Raw genomic sequence first — 14,793 nt, 5'->3', positions numbered from 1 at the left:
GGAGAGTGTCTGAGCTAGCAGCGTTGTCTTGCAAAGCTCCTTTCTTTATCGTTCCTATGGGAGACCCAGACCATGGGTGTATAGCTACTGCCTCCGGAGGACACACAAAGTTACTACACTCAAAACGTGTAGCTCCTCCCTCCTAGCATATACACCCCCTGCTAGCCAGTCCTAGCCAGTTTCATGCTTTGTGTTTCAGGAGGATCACACACACATGCATTCTCTGATTTTGATTTTTGATTTTTCCTTTTGGACAAAGATTTGGAAGAAAAGCGGGTCCAGTCTGGACTCCCGGCATGTCCCTTCACACCCCACTGCGGGGCTGCTGTTAAGGTTGATTTCAGGGCTGTATCCCTTTCATGCCGCGCTCCTTCACCATCCCATGCTGGGGCTCTGGCTTGAAATCGGAGCCAACACGGTTCTCACTGCTTTGCAGGAGACCGGTCTCCATCCGCAGCCCTTTTGCAGGACCCTGCTGGACGGAGCGATCACCCCCCAGGACCCTGGCAACCTGCGTCTCACAAGCTAAGTATATGAGACGTTATTACCACAGAAAGTGGTCTTTCCAAGGGTCCTTTATGTTTATTTATTGGGGGAATGTGTTTTATGTTTGGTGTTAACATTTCCGGCCGGTTCTCCAGTTTTCACTGGAGAACCGCGCCGATGGTGCCTGCACGTCGGCCGCATGTTTTACTCTAGGCCCCGGCTTCGCCTGGGGCCTAGTTTCGGTTTCCACTGTCTCTGCATGTCAGTCATGCAGAGAGGCAGTGTAGCTCCGCCCAGCGGCTGCGCAGCACAAGCGAAGGGACACTCCTCATTGAGGAAAGATTCCCTCCCCTGGCTACCTCACTGACAGAATCCTTTTGCCGCTCTCAGAGTAGGCCCCGCCCCCTCTCCTCGCTCCGGTCGCCATGTTTTCAGCGTTCTCTGTGCCTGCATGGGCACAGAGATTCCACAGTGTGACAAGTGGGGACCTGGGCTGAGGGACCAGGGGGCACAGACATGTCGTTTTGAACGATTGGCAGCCACAACCTCCGGTTGTGCAGCTGCTTGTTTTATCTGTTTATATATGCTGGTGGCCAGTCTTGACAGAGCCCCCACCTCTGCAGCATGTCTCACAGAGCAGGGCTGCAGGCTGTTTTTATTATTCACTGCAAGTAGTCTCGTACGGCTGTACCGAGCTCATAACCACTGTGGCCCCTCAGCTTGGAGGCTCATTAGTGGCCCCTCCATCTGCTCCGGTTTCGGTGGCTGACCCCTGAGGGAATCCTATTTCCAGGAGTCGGCTGTCCCGGCATCTGCTGAGCATGCAGCTCCCTTCTCAGGGCGTTTTCTGCTTCAGCTCGCTCAATAAAGCTCACAAACGACCCTCCTTCTGGGCTCAGATCCCGTCCTCCTGACAGGGAGACGCAGGATCCCCTGTCCTTCCCCGTCCCGCAGCTCCGATTACGAGCTGACTCACTGGACGAGGAGGATGTCTCTACCAGGGGCTCGGACGCTACTTTATGTATTGATCCGTCCGTCCGTGACGCAGAGGCGAATGATTGGATTGTGTCCATCCACCTGTATCAGTGGAGTATTCCCCACTGGCAGAAAGGCATCAGTATACCTTTAACAGGACGAGGAGTGTGTCCCTTAACCACTCCAGTTTTCACCCTGCTGCGTCCAAGCTCACAGCCTGTCCTGCAGACCCCAAAGCGGGGTTCTGCTGCCTGTTTCCCCCTCCCATCAGAGGTGGTCAAGGAGTGTACTCATTCGCCAATGGTGGCCCCTCCGGTGTCCGGACTTTCAGCCCGGATAGTTGTATCAGGGGCTGACAGCACCTCTATAAGGATCCCACGGTACATTAATTTTGTACTGGACCCCAATCCGCCGGAGTTACCTTACCTAGGAGAACACAAAGTGTGTTCCTTAACCACTCCAGTTTTCAGGCCCCTGTGACCAAGCCCAGGGTCCGCTCTGACAGTCGCTTCCCATGAAGCGTAATTCTGAGGAATGTGTTTCCCCTGTCCACCAATGGTGGTCAAGAAGTGGGCTCATTCACCTCAGGTGGCTCAGCCCGGTCCGTTATGTCAGTGGCTGATAGCTCCTCTCTTAAGGTTTTGCGGTCCGCCCGGTTGTCCTTTGGGCCAAGTCGGTATTGGGGCGGCAGCAGCTTCGTTTTCCTCAGCTTTACAGCAGTGCGGTTCTTTTGTACCTTCTCTGCTTGTCTGGAGGAGATGCATTCCCTCACAGGGACTCTATGCCCAAGACGGTTGCCTGAACTTCCAGACTTCAGTCTTTTCATCCTATGCCAGATATGCCATGCAGGACACCGCACGGCGGTGGTCTTGGCTACTTTCCTCGCTATCCGCAGGCTCCTGTGGCTTTGGAAATGGAAAGCAGATGCCTCTTTAGGGGTTCCTTGCTGGGCTCCCCTGTGGTGGGACCAGTCTCTTCGGAACCAACTGGATGAAATTCAGGAAGCCCTTGGCGGGGAGAGTTCTTCCTTGCCACAAACCTAAACCAGGGAACCTGTCCAGGACAGGAATCAGTTGAGGTTTTGGTGGTTTCCGTTCCTCCATCTGATCATCATCTAGCTCGGTTTTGGTTCATAGCACCAAATGGCTTGCAGCTGCGTCTTCAGAAGGCCGCAGGAGTTGCTACCACGGAGTCAGCTTCCTCCGAGCTATCTAGCCACGCCAACCACCTCCTTGGTCGGTGGCAGGCTCTCTCCACTTGGCGACGTATGGTTCTACCACGTCTCCGTTCAGTGGGGGCGGGATTATATCTCCCATGGCTACAGGGTGGAATTCTGTCCACCCGCCAAACAGATTTTTTTCTGTCAACTCCTCCCGGCTCCAAGGCCGCCGCCTTCTCACAGGCCGTAGCATTTCTTGCAGGCCAATGGAGTAATTGTACCGGTTCCCGACTGGGAACGGTTCTGAGATTTTTGCTTAAATCTATTTCTAGTCCCCGAAGAGGGCGGTGCCTTCCGACCTGGATCTTTAGCTTTTCAAGCATGGTCAGGTGTGGCGTTTTCACATGGAGTCTCGGTCTTGTTCCGTGTGTTTTTCACCGGATCAATCAAGAACCCAAGGAGATTCCCTAGCAGCCATCGGCATCAGAGATGCCTTTCAACAGGGGTCAATCGCAGTTTCACACCAGCGTTGACTATGTTTTGCCATCGGAGTGGTCCAATTCGTGGCTCTTCCCTTAGGGTTAGCCACGGCCCCTCGAGTATTCTCATTAGGGCTGCTGTGATTAGGGTCCTGCACCCCTAGAGATTGGCAGTGATCGTTTGCCCTGGACGGCCTTCTTCTCGGGGCTTCATCCAGTGCGGACTCTTAGCAGAGTACTTCGCTTACTCTCGCCACTCTTACCTATTCGGGTGGCTTGTCATTCTGTCCAAGTCCACTCTGACTTCGACCCAAAGGTTCTCAAGGACGCAATTCGAGACTGTCGGCACTTGTGAAACTGCTCTTGGTCGATCAGTAGTCCCTCCTCTGGCGGTCGACGTCGTTCTATCAGACACCAAATAAGGTGCTGGTCAGACGGTGGCGTCAAGGAAAGCGATTCCTTGCCCAGTTTCTCCTGCGTCCTCTGAGACTGGAGTTTTTCCGCTGTACACGCGACCTCCCTCCTTCCACGGAGTGGTGGCTTCGCCACTGTCCAGAGGCTCGTTGCAGTGGTGATTTCGGCCACTCTGTCTCAGGGATTCCTGGCCCCGTCCCGGGTGATCCTCACCAGGATGCTGGTCTTTCCGCCTTGGGAGCAGTATATCTCCACCGTGGAGCGCAGGGCGTTGGACTCTGTCCGAATCAGCCCTCTGGATCAATGTGCTGGAAATCAGAGCTGTATTTCTAGCTCTCTAAGCCTTCACCATCTGTTGGCGGCTAGGCACATTCGAGTCCAGTCGGACAACGTGACAGCGTTTTCCTACATCAACTTCCAGTGCGGGACACTCAGCCGCCTGGCAATCTTGGCGGCTCAACATTCTTCAGTGGACAAGGGACTCCTAGTCCACCGTATCCGCAGCCCACATCCTAGATGTGACAACTGCGAGGCGGACTATTTCAGCTGTCCAACCGTGGTCCACAATCCTCAAGTTTTGCGGTAGACACGCTGGTTCATGTTTGGTCCCAGCTTCGTCTCTACCTCTTGCCCAGAGTCCTGCGCAAGATCAGTTAAGGGGGCCGTCGGGTCATTCTCATTCCCAGACTGACCCAGGCAGGCTTCGTACCCTGACCTGCTCCTTCTGTCCGTTCGGTTGCCATGGCATCTTCCGGTCCGTCCAGACCTTTTCTCAAAAGGTCCGTTTTTTCCGTCAGATTTCTGGATTCTCAGATTGACGGCGTAGCTCTTGAGTCCTGGATCTTGGCGACTTCTGGTATCCTTCCTGAAGTCATCTCCGCTATGACTCGAGCTTCAAAGTGTCCTTTGACCTTTTTAGCCTTGCCGACCCTCCTGTCCACAGTCCGGTCTTCAGCTAGGACTATCCCTCATTAACGGACAGGTCTCGGCTCTGTCAGTATGTGCCAGCGGCATATCGTCCGGCTGGCTCCGGTGCGCTCCTTTCAGGGCGCATCTCACATTATTCCGCCTTTCCGGCGGCCTATTGAGCCCTGGGACCTTAATCCGGTCCTCCCGGTTCCCGGAAACCCCCCTTTGCGCCTCTTAGGGAGGTTTCTTTGTTTCATCTTTCACAGAAAGTAGTCTTTCTAGTGGCTATAATTTCCCGCCAGAGAGTTCTGGCTGCACTCTTTCGGAGTCACCCCCTTTTTTCGTCTTTTGCATCAAGACAAGGTGGTCTCCGTCCGACTCCGGACTTTTTTCCCTGAGGTGGTTACTGCTTCCACCTTTTCCGGGGCAATTTTCCTGCCTTCCTTTTGTCCGGCTCCTGTTCATCGCTTGAGGAAGCGTTGCATATCCTGGATCTGGTGCGGGCGCTCCGGATCTATGTGTTTTGCACCGCCGTTATTAGGCAGTGCACCTCTCTCGGGTGCTGACTGCTAGTCAGCGTAGCGGTCTCTCGACATCTAAGCCGACCCTGGTTCGTTGGCTTAGGTCGGCCATTCCCGAGGCCTGACAAGTGTACTCAAGTGCCTTCCCCGCCGGGGATCAGAGCACATTTGATCAGACCTGTCGGTGCCTTTTGAGCTTTCAAGCTCCAGGCTACGGCTCAGTAGGTCTGTCAGACTGCAGCTCGAATTAATCTGCATACTTTTTCGAAGCTCTATCCAAGGCATGCTCATGCTTTGGCAGACGTGGGCTTCGGCAGACGCATCTTTCAGGCGTCTGTCGCCCATTTGTGAAGTTAGGTTTTGCCTGCTTCTCAGTTGTCTGTTTATTCCCACCCATGGACTGCTTTTGAACGTCCCATGGTCTGGGTCTCCCATAGGAACGATAAAGAAAAAGAGAATTTTGTTTACTTACCGTAAATTCTTTTTCTTATAGTTCCGTCATGGGAGACCCAGCACCCTCCCTATTGCCTGTTGGCAGGTTTCTTGTTCCGTGTGTCTTCACCGGCTGTTATTGTTGTAGACAGAGGTTCCGGTTCTTTCGGATTTTACTCTGTCTCTTCTTGTGGGTGGATGTCCTCCTTCAGCTTTTGCACTAAACTGGCTAGGACTGGCTAGCAGGGGGTGTATATGCTAGGAGGGAGGAGCTACACGTTTTGAGTGTAGTAACTTTGTGTGTCCTCCGGAGGCAGTAGCTATACACCCATGGTCTGGGTCTCCCATGATGGAACTATAAGAAAAAGAATTTACGGTAAGTAAACAAAATTCTCTTTTTCCTGGTGTTTCACCAGGACAAGGTGGTTCTGCGTCCGGTTCCGGAATTCCTCCCTAAGGTGGTATCCCCCTTTCACCTCAATCAGGATATCTCCTTACCTTCTTTTTGCCCTCATCCAGTTCACCAGTGTGAAAAGGATTTGCACTTGTTAGATCTGGTGAGAGCACTCAGAGTCTACTTTTCTCGTACGGCGCCCCTGCGCCGCTCGGATGCACTCTTTGTCCTTGTCGCTGGCCAGCGTAAAGGGACACAAGCTTCCAAATCAACCCTGGCTCGGTGGATCAAGGAACCAATTCTCGAAGCTTATCGTTCCTCGGGGCTTCCGGTTCCCTCAGGGCTGAAGGCCCATTCTACCAGGGCCGTGGGAGCGTCCTGGGCCTTGCGACACCAGGCTACGGCTCAGCAGGTGTGTCAGGCAGCTACCTGGTCGAGCCTGCACACTTTCACGAAACACTATCAGGTGCATACCTATGCTTCGGCAGATGCCAGCCTAGGTAGGCAAGTCCTTCAGGCGGCGGTTGCCCACCTGTAGGACGGAGCCGTTACGGCTCTATTATGAGGTATTATTTACCCACCCAGGGACTGCTTTTGGACGTCCCAATTGTCTGGGTCTCCCAATGGAGCGACAGAGAAGAAGGGAATTTTGTTTACTTACCGTAAATTCCTTTTCTTCTAGCTCCAATTGGGAGACCCAGCACCCGCCCCTGTTTTTTTGTGTACACATGTTGTTCATGTTGAATGGTTTCAGTTCTCCGATATTCCTTCGGATTGAATTTACTTTAAACCAGTTTATAATTTTTTCCTCCTTCTTGCTTTTGCACCAAAACTGAGGAGCCCGTGGGAGCACGGGGGGTGTATAGGCAGAAGGGGAGGGGCTTTACACTTTTAGTGTAATACTTTGTGTGGCCTCCGGAGGCATAGCTATACACCCAATTGTCTGGGTCTCCCAATTGGAGCTAGAAGAAAAGGAATTTACGGCAAGTAAACAAAATTCCCTTCTTTTTCAAAAACTTGGCCATTGATTGGTTGATGAAAGGTTATCACTCCACGTTTGCTTTGAACATGTTCTGATAAATCTCCTCAGTGGTATGCTGAGCAAGATGGAAGTAAATCTGTATGTGTTATTCCCTCTGATCCATCCAGGTATTTACTCTGATGGGAACAAATTACGCGTTCCGTGTCTGAAGATCAGTAAAGGAATAGATCTTCTCGCCAAACCAGGTGGAAAGAAATTCACCTTCCCCAGGTTGGTTAACTTTGTAAAAGAATGACCTACATAATGCAGTTTGCTAAAAAAAAATTAAATACATTTTTATAAAGCAATCATGGTGCCATTAAATAAGAAAAGGACCCATCACATCCTGTAAAACTTCATGAAGTGAAAGAAGACCAAAATATAAACTTATCTCAAATATATGTGATTAGCAGAATAGAAAAAAAATCCTTACTAACTTGATGTTAAAGGGAACCTGTCAGGTCCAATATCCGACGTCCCACCCCCGCATTCCCCGGTTATCCACGTGTGTTGCTTCTCTTTGTAGCCCAGGTCCCCCGTGAGTGTTCTTAGGGCGTACTCATACACCAGCTCTCCTCTTAAAGAGCCGTCCCACCATTTCCCGGAAATGCTTCTCAGACTATGGCTGAGAGGCACTATGTATTTAAGGCACCCTCCCATTAGGGGAGGTGCCTTGCGAAAATCATTGTTAGTTAGTGTACTAGTCTGCTAGCTAGTTGTCAGGTCCCGTTACCTCTGTGTCCGTTTCCTGTACCTTCCTTCCCAAACCGGTCTGTCCCTGCAGTGCCCACCATTCCTGTCCATACCTGCCCTGTCTAGCCTGCCTCCGTTACCCCGCCTGTAACTGTCTATACCTGTGTCCTTCAGCTGCCACAGTCACTGACCTGGTAGTGGTACATGGTGACTTAGTTACACCCCTCCCACTAAAGGGTAAGCCCGGGTCCCCCCTGTGGTCCAGTGTGTCCACTAACCCCGCTCTCTGCCTCTACATCGGCTGTGCGCATTACAATAGGGTTAAACCGGCACCACACATACATACAATACCCTCTTCTGAATGAACCCTAATATTCAGAGACATCTAGTAAATTGCTGATGACGTATATTTGAGAAAAGTCTTCTCAATTTATCTCTAGTCACATTTTATGTTTTTCTTATCATTGATAGTTTGTCTTCACTTTTTTTTTTAGTATTCTAGTGACCATCCTTCCTGAAAACAAAGTCTCCCCATGGGATCTGTGCCAGGAAAAAATTGAAGACCCGGATCTTCCATCTGTGGAAAGTCCATGTGAGCTGAAACAGCCCGAGCCTTCCCCTTTCTCATCCAAGAGGACAATGTTTGAAACGGAAGAGGTTTGCACCAAGATACAACCTTACATTTCTCATCAATAGTTGACTTTTTCCTCTATTTTCTCACATTTTTCTTATTTTGCTCCTTTGTCACTACAGATGGTTATCCCAGCCGACCCAGAAGAGATGTCAGATTTCCAACAAGTGACCCTCAGATCCTCCCAATATAAACTTGAGGTCACTCTGCCCAGAGCTCACATATTTCTTCCCAGCAAGGAAATGTATGAAAACGTATACAACAGGTATTGGACTTGATCATATTGCCATGTTTGATAAATGACTTGGTCATGCATTACTACGATTATACCCTTTTTCTCCCTGCCAGGCTATGTAATGATCTGTTGATGTGGGAGCCTATGTCTGTGTTTGACGCCCCCATCACTGACTCTCTGTTTCCTTCTGAGACCCAATCTACACCTATTTATCATCAGGACACTTTCCGCATGTGCAAGTCTGCATTCAGACTGGGTGAGTTTGGGTTTACATGCAGGTCAAATAAATAAAAAATGAGTTTTTGAAGCAGAAACTGAGCGGTAACTTTCTAAATCCTCCTCCAAATCTTAAAACTCCTCAAAAATGTTGAGTTTACACTCAGTTTTTGTTCTGAAAATGTTGCAAAAGACTCCTGTGTGCACATTGCATTATAGTGTAGGGGTGCACATAGTAGTCACAGTGCAGAATCTGGCCCTAAATAGCAGTGTTGGGGGAGACCTCCAGGGGGTCTCTCAGGGTCTCGGAGGAGGATTCCAAATCAGAACTGCGCAGATCATAGCCTAGGCCTTCATAGCAGTGCATGGCGTCCATGGTCCTTGCTGCAGGGCGTTAATTTCTGTGCACTAGAAGAACAAACCTCCTGCTTTACCTCCTAGGTGCCTATGTCATGTACAGGAGCCATTGTACCCTAAAGCCCTGGCTTCTTTACTAGATATAGGAGCCTATGGGACAGAGCTGGATCCTTTTTCCAATAGTGCATATATATATATATGAGTAGTTGGCAACATAGATCACGGCCAGTACGGGCTATTTTAAATCTGCCATGTAGGTTTACTGGAAACATGATTATCCTGCACTACAATTGTTTATATTTAAAGGGTTATTCTTATATTCAGAGGTAGTACATGTAAAAACAAGCACATTTGCAATTTACTGCTTTATTAAAATTTGCAGCCATTCTGGAGATACTAAAGGGAACCTGTCACCAGGATTTCCACTTATAAGCTGCAGCCACCAGGAGTGAGCTCTCATTTACAGCATTCTAGAATACTGTAGATAAGAGCCCAGGCCACTCTATAGAACGTAAAAAAGAGCTTTTATTATACTCACCTGCAGGGCGGTCCGGTCCTATGTGCGTCGCTGGTCTCAATCTGGCACCTCCTCTATCTTGTGCAGTCGCCATCTTCCTTTCCAGCTCCATGTGGTTGATGCGTCCTACGTCATCCACACAGAGGCCTCCATTGAGCTCCTGCGCAATCGCACTTTGATCTGTCCAACTAAGGGCAGATCAAAGTATTGTAGTGCGCCTGCGCTTTGCGGTACTTTGTGCTGCCCTCGGCAGTTCAGATCACAGTGCTCATGCGCAGGAGCGCAATGGAGGCCTCTGTGTGGATGACGCAGGATGTGTCATCCACACGCAGCTGGGAAGGAGGACGGCGATGGAAGGTAGAGAGGAGGCGCCGGACTGAGACCAGTGATGCCCATCGGACCCAACCAACCCCCAGGTGAGTATAATGAAAGCTCTTTTCTTTATCGTTCCTTTGGGAGACCCAGACCATGGGTGTTTAGCTTCTGCCTCCGGAGGACACACAAAGTACTACACTTAAAAGTGTAGCTCCTCCCTCTGAGCTTATACACCCCCTGGTAGCCAGTCCTAGCCAGTTTATTGCTTTGTGTCAGGAGGCATACATCCACTCATGCATTCTCATCTGATTTGTTTGACTTTTGGAAAGAGTTTGAAGAAAAGCGGGTCCATGTCTGGACTCCCGGCATGTCCCTTCTCACCCCACTGTGTCGGCGGTGTTGTTAAGGTTGATTTACAAAGCTGCAGCCTTACATGCCGCGCTCCTTCACCATCCCTTCTGGGCTCTGGCTTGAAGTGGGAGCCAGCACGGTCTCCATGCCTGGCAGGAGTCCGGTCTCCATCCACAACCCCTTGAGGATTCTGTTGGACCGGAGCACTCATCCCCAGGGACATGGCCCTGCGTCTCAGCAGCTAAGTACCTGAGACGTTTATGTTGGGGGTCCCGGTTCTTTATTGTAAGGGGAGAGTATGCTGTATGTGATTGTTTTAACGTTTCCGGCGGGTTCTCTAGCTTTTGCCTGAGAACCGCGCCGATGGTGCCTGCTTGTCGGCCTCGCCGCCTTAATTTAGGCCCCGGCTTCGCCGGAGGCCTAGTTTCATTTTCCTGCCCTCGCATGTCACTCATGCAGAGGGACAGGTTCGGCTCCTCCCGGCGGCTGTTCTACACAGGGGAGGGACACTCTCCACTGCTGGGGCGTCCCCCCTTCCCTGCAGGTCTCTATAGCCCTCCAGTTCCCGCTCTTTTATAGGAATGCCCCCTAGTCCCGCCCCCTCTCTTCGCTCCGGTTTCTCAGGCAGAGTTCACTCTGCTCTGGGTCATCCTGCATTCTGCATCTCTGCTGAGGTATATGAACCAGAAGAACCAGGAGTTTTTATAGGTAAAAATAAACAATCTTTATTCATACATTAAATATACATACAGACATGTGGGGCAGAAAAGCACTCTCACAAAGATATCAGAAATTATGAGTATATAAGTATATAAATCAAGCCTCAGTGCAGTCATATAATAGGCTTAAAGTTCAATTGCTTACCCATAATAGTGAGAGCGTCGCAAGTGCGTCGCTAGTGTGTCCCACAGGTCACAGAACCCTTCCTACCAACGCGCGTTTCGCGTCATATAGCTCAGCTTCCTCAGGGCGGGTTTGACTCGCCCTGAGGAAGCTGAGATATATGACGCGAAACTGGCGGGAAGAGTACTTCCATGCCACAAACCAAGACCAGGAAACCCAGCCAGGGTAGGAATCAATCGAGGTTTCGTTCCTTTCGTTCCTCCAACTGGTCATCCTCTAAGCCTTCCGCCTCGTCCGCTAACTCAGCCAAGGATCAGAAATCCAACTGGCGCCCAAAAGCGCGTCCGCAGAAGACCGCAGGAGGTTCTGCCACTAAGGCAGCTTCCTCATGACTCTCGGCCCGCTCCAGCCACGTCCTTAGTCGGTGGCAGGCTCTCCCACTTTGGCGACGCTTGGTTAAAGCAAGTCTCCGATCAGTGGGTGAGAGACATCATATCTCACGGCTACAGGATAGAATTCTCTTCCAGCCCTCCAAACAGATTTTTTCTCTCAACTCCCCCCTGCTCCAAGGCCGCCGCCTTCTCGCAGGCCGTGGCGTCCTTGCAGGCAAACGGAGTGATTGTCCCAGTTCCCGCTCAGGAACGGTTCAGAGGTTTTTGCTCAAATCTCTTCCTAGTCCCCAAAAAGGACGGTACATTCCGGCCCATCCTGGATCTCAAGCTTCTCAACAAGCATGTTCAGATGCGGCACTTTCGCATGGAGTCTCTGCGATCAGTCATTGCCTCAATGACCCAAGGAGATTTCCTGGCGTCCATCGACATCCGAGATGCCTATCTACATGTGCCAATCGCAGTGTCACATCAGCGTTGGTTACGTTTTGCGATAGGAGAGGATCATTTCCAATTCGTGGCTCTCCCCTTCGGGTTAGCCACGGCCCCTCGGGTATTCACCAAGGTCATGGCGGCAGTGATTGCGGTCCTGCACCTCCAGGGGTTAGCAGTGCTTCCTTATCTGGACGACCTTCTGGTCAAGGGTCCATCCAGCGCAGACTGTCAGCGGAGTGTTTCGCTCACTCTCGCCACCCTAGCCCAATTCGGGTGGATTGTCAATCTTCCCAAATCCACTCTGACTCCGACCCAGAGTCTCACGTACCTAGGGATGCAGTTCTAGACTTTGCCGGCACTTGTGAAGTTGCCCTTAATCAAACAGCAGTCTCTCCGGCTAGCGGTGCGCTCTCTCCTGAGGCCCCGCCGTTATTCCCTCAGGCGCCTGATGCAGGTGCTGGGTCAAATGGTGGCGTCCATGGAGGCGGTTCCCTTTGCCCAGTTCCATCTGCGTCCTCTGCAGCTGGACATTCTCCGCTGTTGGGACAAGCGGCCTTCCTCCTTACAGAGGTTAGTGGCTCTGTCGCCACGGACCAGGAACTCTCTTCAGTGGTGGCTTCGACCCCTCTCCTTGTCCCAAGGGCGCTCCTTCCTGACTCCGTACTGGGTGATTCTCACCACGGATGTCAGTCTATCTGGCTGGGGAGCGGTACATCTCCACCACAGAGCACAGGGCACTTGGACTCCGTCCGAGTCAGCCTTTTCAATCAATGTGCTGGAAACCAGAGCTGTGCTTCTAGCTCTCCTAGCCTTTCACCACCTGTTGGCGGGCAGGCACATTCGAGTCCAGTCAGATAACGCGACAGCGGTTGCCTACATCAATCACCAAGGCGGGACACGCAGCCGCCTGACAATGTTGGAGGTCCAACGCATTCTTCAATGGGCGGAGGACTCCAAGTCCACCATATCCGCAGTCCACATCCCTGGCATAGAAAACTGGGAGGCAGATTATCTCAGCCGTCAATCCGTGGACGGTGGCGAGTGGTCCCTGCACCCGGCAGTGTTTCAGTCAATCTGCCGCAAGTGGGGCACTCCGGACGTGGACCTAATGGCATCCCGTCACAACAACAAGGTTCCGGTTTACGTGGCTCGCTCCCACGATCCTCAGGCCTTCGTCGCGGACGCTCTGGTTCAAGACTGGTCCCAGTTTCGTGTGTCCTACGTGTTTCCCCCTCTAGCTCTCTTGCCCAGAGTCCTGCGCAAGATCAGAATGGAGGGCCGTCGAGTCATCCTCATTGCACCGGACTGGCCCAGGCGAGCTTGGTATCCGGACCTGCTCCAACTGTCCGTGGAGATGCCGTGGCATCTTCTGGACCGTCCAGACCTGCTCTCGCAAGGTCCGTTTTTCCGCCCGAATTCTGCGGCACTCAAATTGATGGCGTGGCTCTTGAGTCCTGGATTTTGACGGCTTCTGGTATTCCTCCTGAAGTCATCTCCACTATGACTCGGGCCCGTAAGTCTTCCTCCGTCAAGATCTATCACAGGACTTGGAAAACATTCCTGTCCTGGTGTCGCTCTTCCGGCCATTCCCCTTGGCCATTCTCGTTGCCGACCCTTCTGTTTTTTTTTACAGTCCGGTCTGCAGCTAGGACTGTCCCTCAACTCTCTCAAGGGACAAGTCTCAGCTCTATCAGTGCTGTTCCAGCGGCGTCTCGCCCGGCTGGCTCAGGTCCGCACCTTCATGCAAGGTGCGTCTCACATCATTCCGCCTTATCGGCGGCCCTTGGATCCCTGGGACCTTAACTTGGTCCTCATGGTATTGCAGAAACCCCCTTTCGAGCCCCTTAGGGAGGTTTCTTTGTATCGTCTTTCTCAAAAGGTGGCCTTTCTAGTTGCCATAACTTCTCTCAGGAGAGTCTCTGATTTGGCTGCGCTCTCCTCGGAGTCACTTTTTTTGTTTTTTCACCAAGACAAGGTAGTTCTCCGTCCGACCCTGGACTTTCTTCCTAAGGTGGTCTCTCCCTTCCACCTTAACCAGGTTATTTCCTTGCCTTCCTTCTGTCCGGCCACTGTTCATCGCTTTGAGAAAGCGCTGCATACTCTGGATCTGGTGCGTGCTCTCCGGATTTATGTGTCTCGCACCGCTGCGCTTAGGCGGTGCACCTCTCTTTTTGTGCTAACCACAGGGCGGCGCAAGGGTCTCTCTGCTTCTAAGCCGACCTTGGCCCGTTGGATTAGATCGACCATTTCGGACGCCTACCAGAGTACTCAGGTGCCTCCCCCGCCGGGGATCAAGGCACACTCGACCAGAGCTGTCGGTGCCTCTTGGGCTTTTAGGCACCAGGCTACGGCTCAACAAGTCTGTCAGGCTGCCACTTGGACTAGCCTGCATACCTTTTCGAAGCACTACCAAGTGCATGCTCATGCTTCGGCAGATGCGAGCTGGGGCAGACGCATCCTTCAGGCGGCTGTCGCCCACTTGTGAAGTTAGGCTCCGCCTACTTCTTCGTTTTTTCTGTTTATTCCCACCCAGGGACAGCTTTGGAACGTCCCATGGTCTGGGTCTCCCAAAGGAACGGTAAAGAAAAAGAGAATTTTGTTACTTACTGTAAATTCTTTTTCTTATAGTTCCGTATTGGGAGACCCAGCTCCCTCCCTGTTGGCAATTTTCTTGTTCCGTGTGTTATCACCGGCTGTTGTTGTGGACAGAGTCTCCGGTTGTTTCGGTTCTTACTCGGTTCTTCTTGTGGGTGGCTATTCTCCTTCAGCTTTTGCACTAAACTGGCTAGGAATGGCTACCAGGGGGTGTATAAGCTCAGAGGGAGGAGCTACACTTTTAAGTGTAGTACTTTGTGTGTCCTCCGGAGGCAGAAGCTAAACACCCATGGTCTGGGTCTCCCAATACGGAACTATAAGAAAAAGAATTTACGGTAAGTAACAAAATTCTCTTTTTTTGCGTTATATAGAGCGGCCTGGGCTCCTATACACAGTATTATATAATGCTGTAAATAAGAGCCCACT

General features: G+C 51.5%; 1 protein-coding gene across 1 annotated transcript in view; it reads left to right on the top strand.

Annotated features, from left to right (window-relative positions):
- ATG2A (autophagy related 2A) overlaps positions 1–14,793 on the top strand; it is a 306,688-nt gene that overhangs the window by 141,940 nt on the left and 149,955 nt on the right. The window contains exons 16-19 of the mRNA XM_075326760.1: positions 6,919–7,021; positions 7,978–8,140; positions 8,237–8,379; positions 8,463–8,605. Of these exons, the coding sequence (XP_075182875.1) occupies positions 6,919–7,021; positions 7,978–8,140; positions 8,237–8,379; positions 8,463–8,605 (552 nt within the window). The remainder of the gene's footprint in view (positions 1–6,918; positions 7,022–7,977; positions 8,141–8,236; positions 8,380–8,462; positions 8,606–14,793) is intronic.

Source organism: Anomaloglossus baeobatrachus, chromosome 10, assembly GCF_048569485.1.
Source record: "Anomaloglossus baeobatrachus isolate aAnoBae1 chromosome 10, aAnoBae1.hap1, whole genome shotgun sequence".
NCBI lineage: Eukaryota > Metazoa > Chordata > Amphibia > Anura > Aromobatidae > Anomaloglossus > Anomaloglossus baeobatrachus.
The sequence above is the reverse complement of the archived record's forward strand: the minus strand, read 5'-3'. Positions and strand labels throughout refer to the sequence as shown.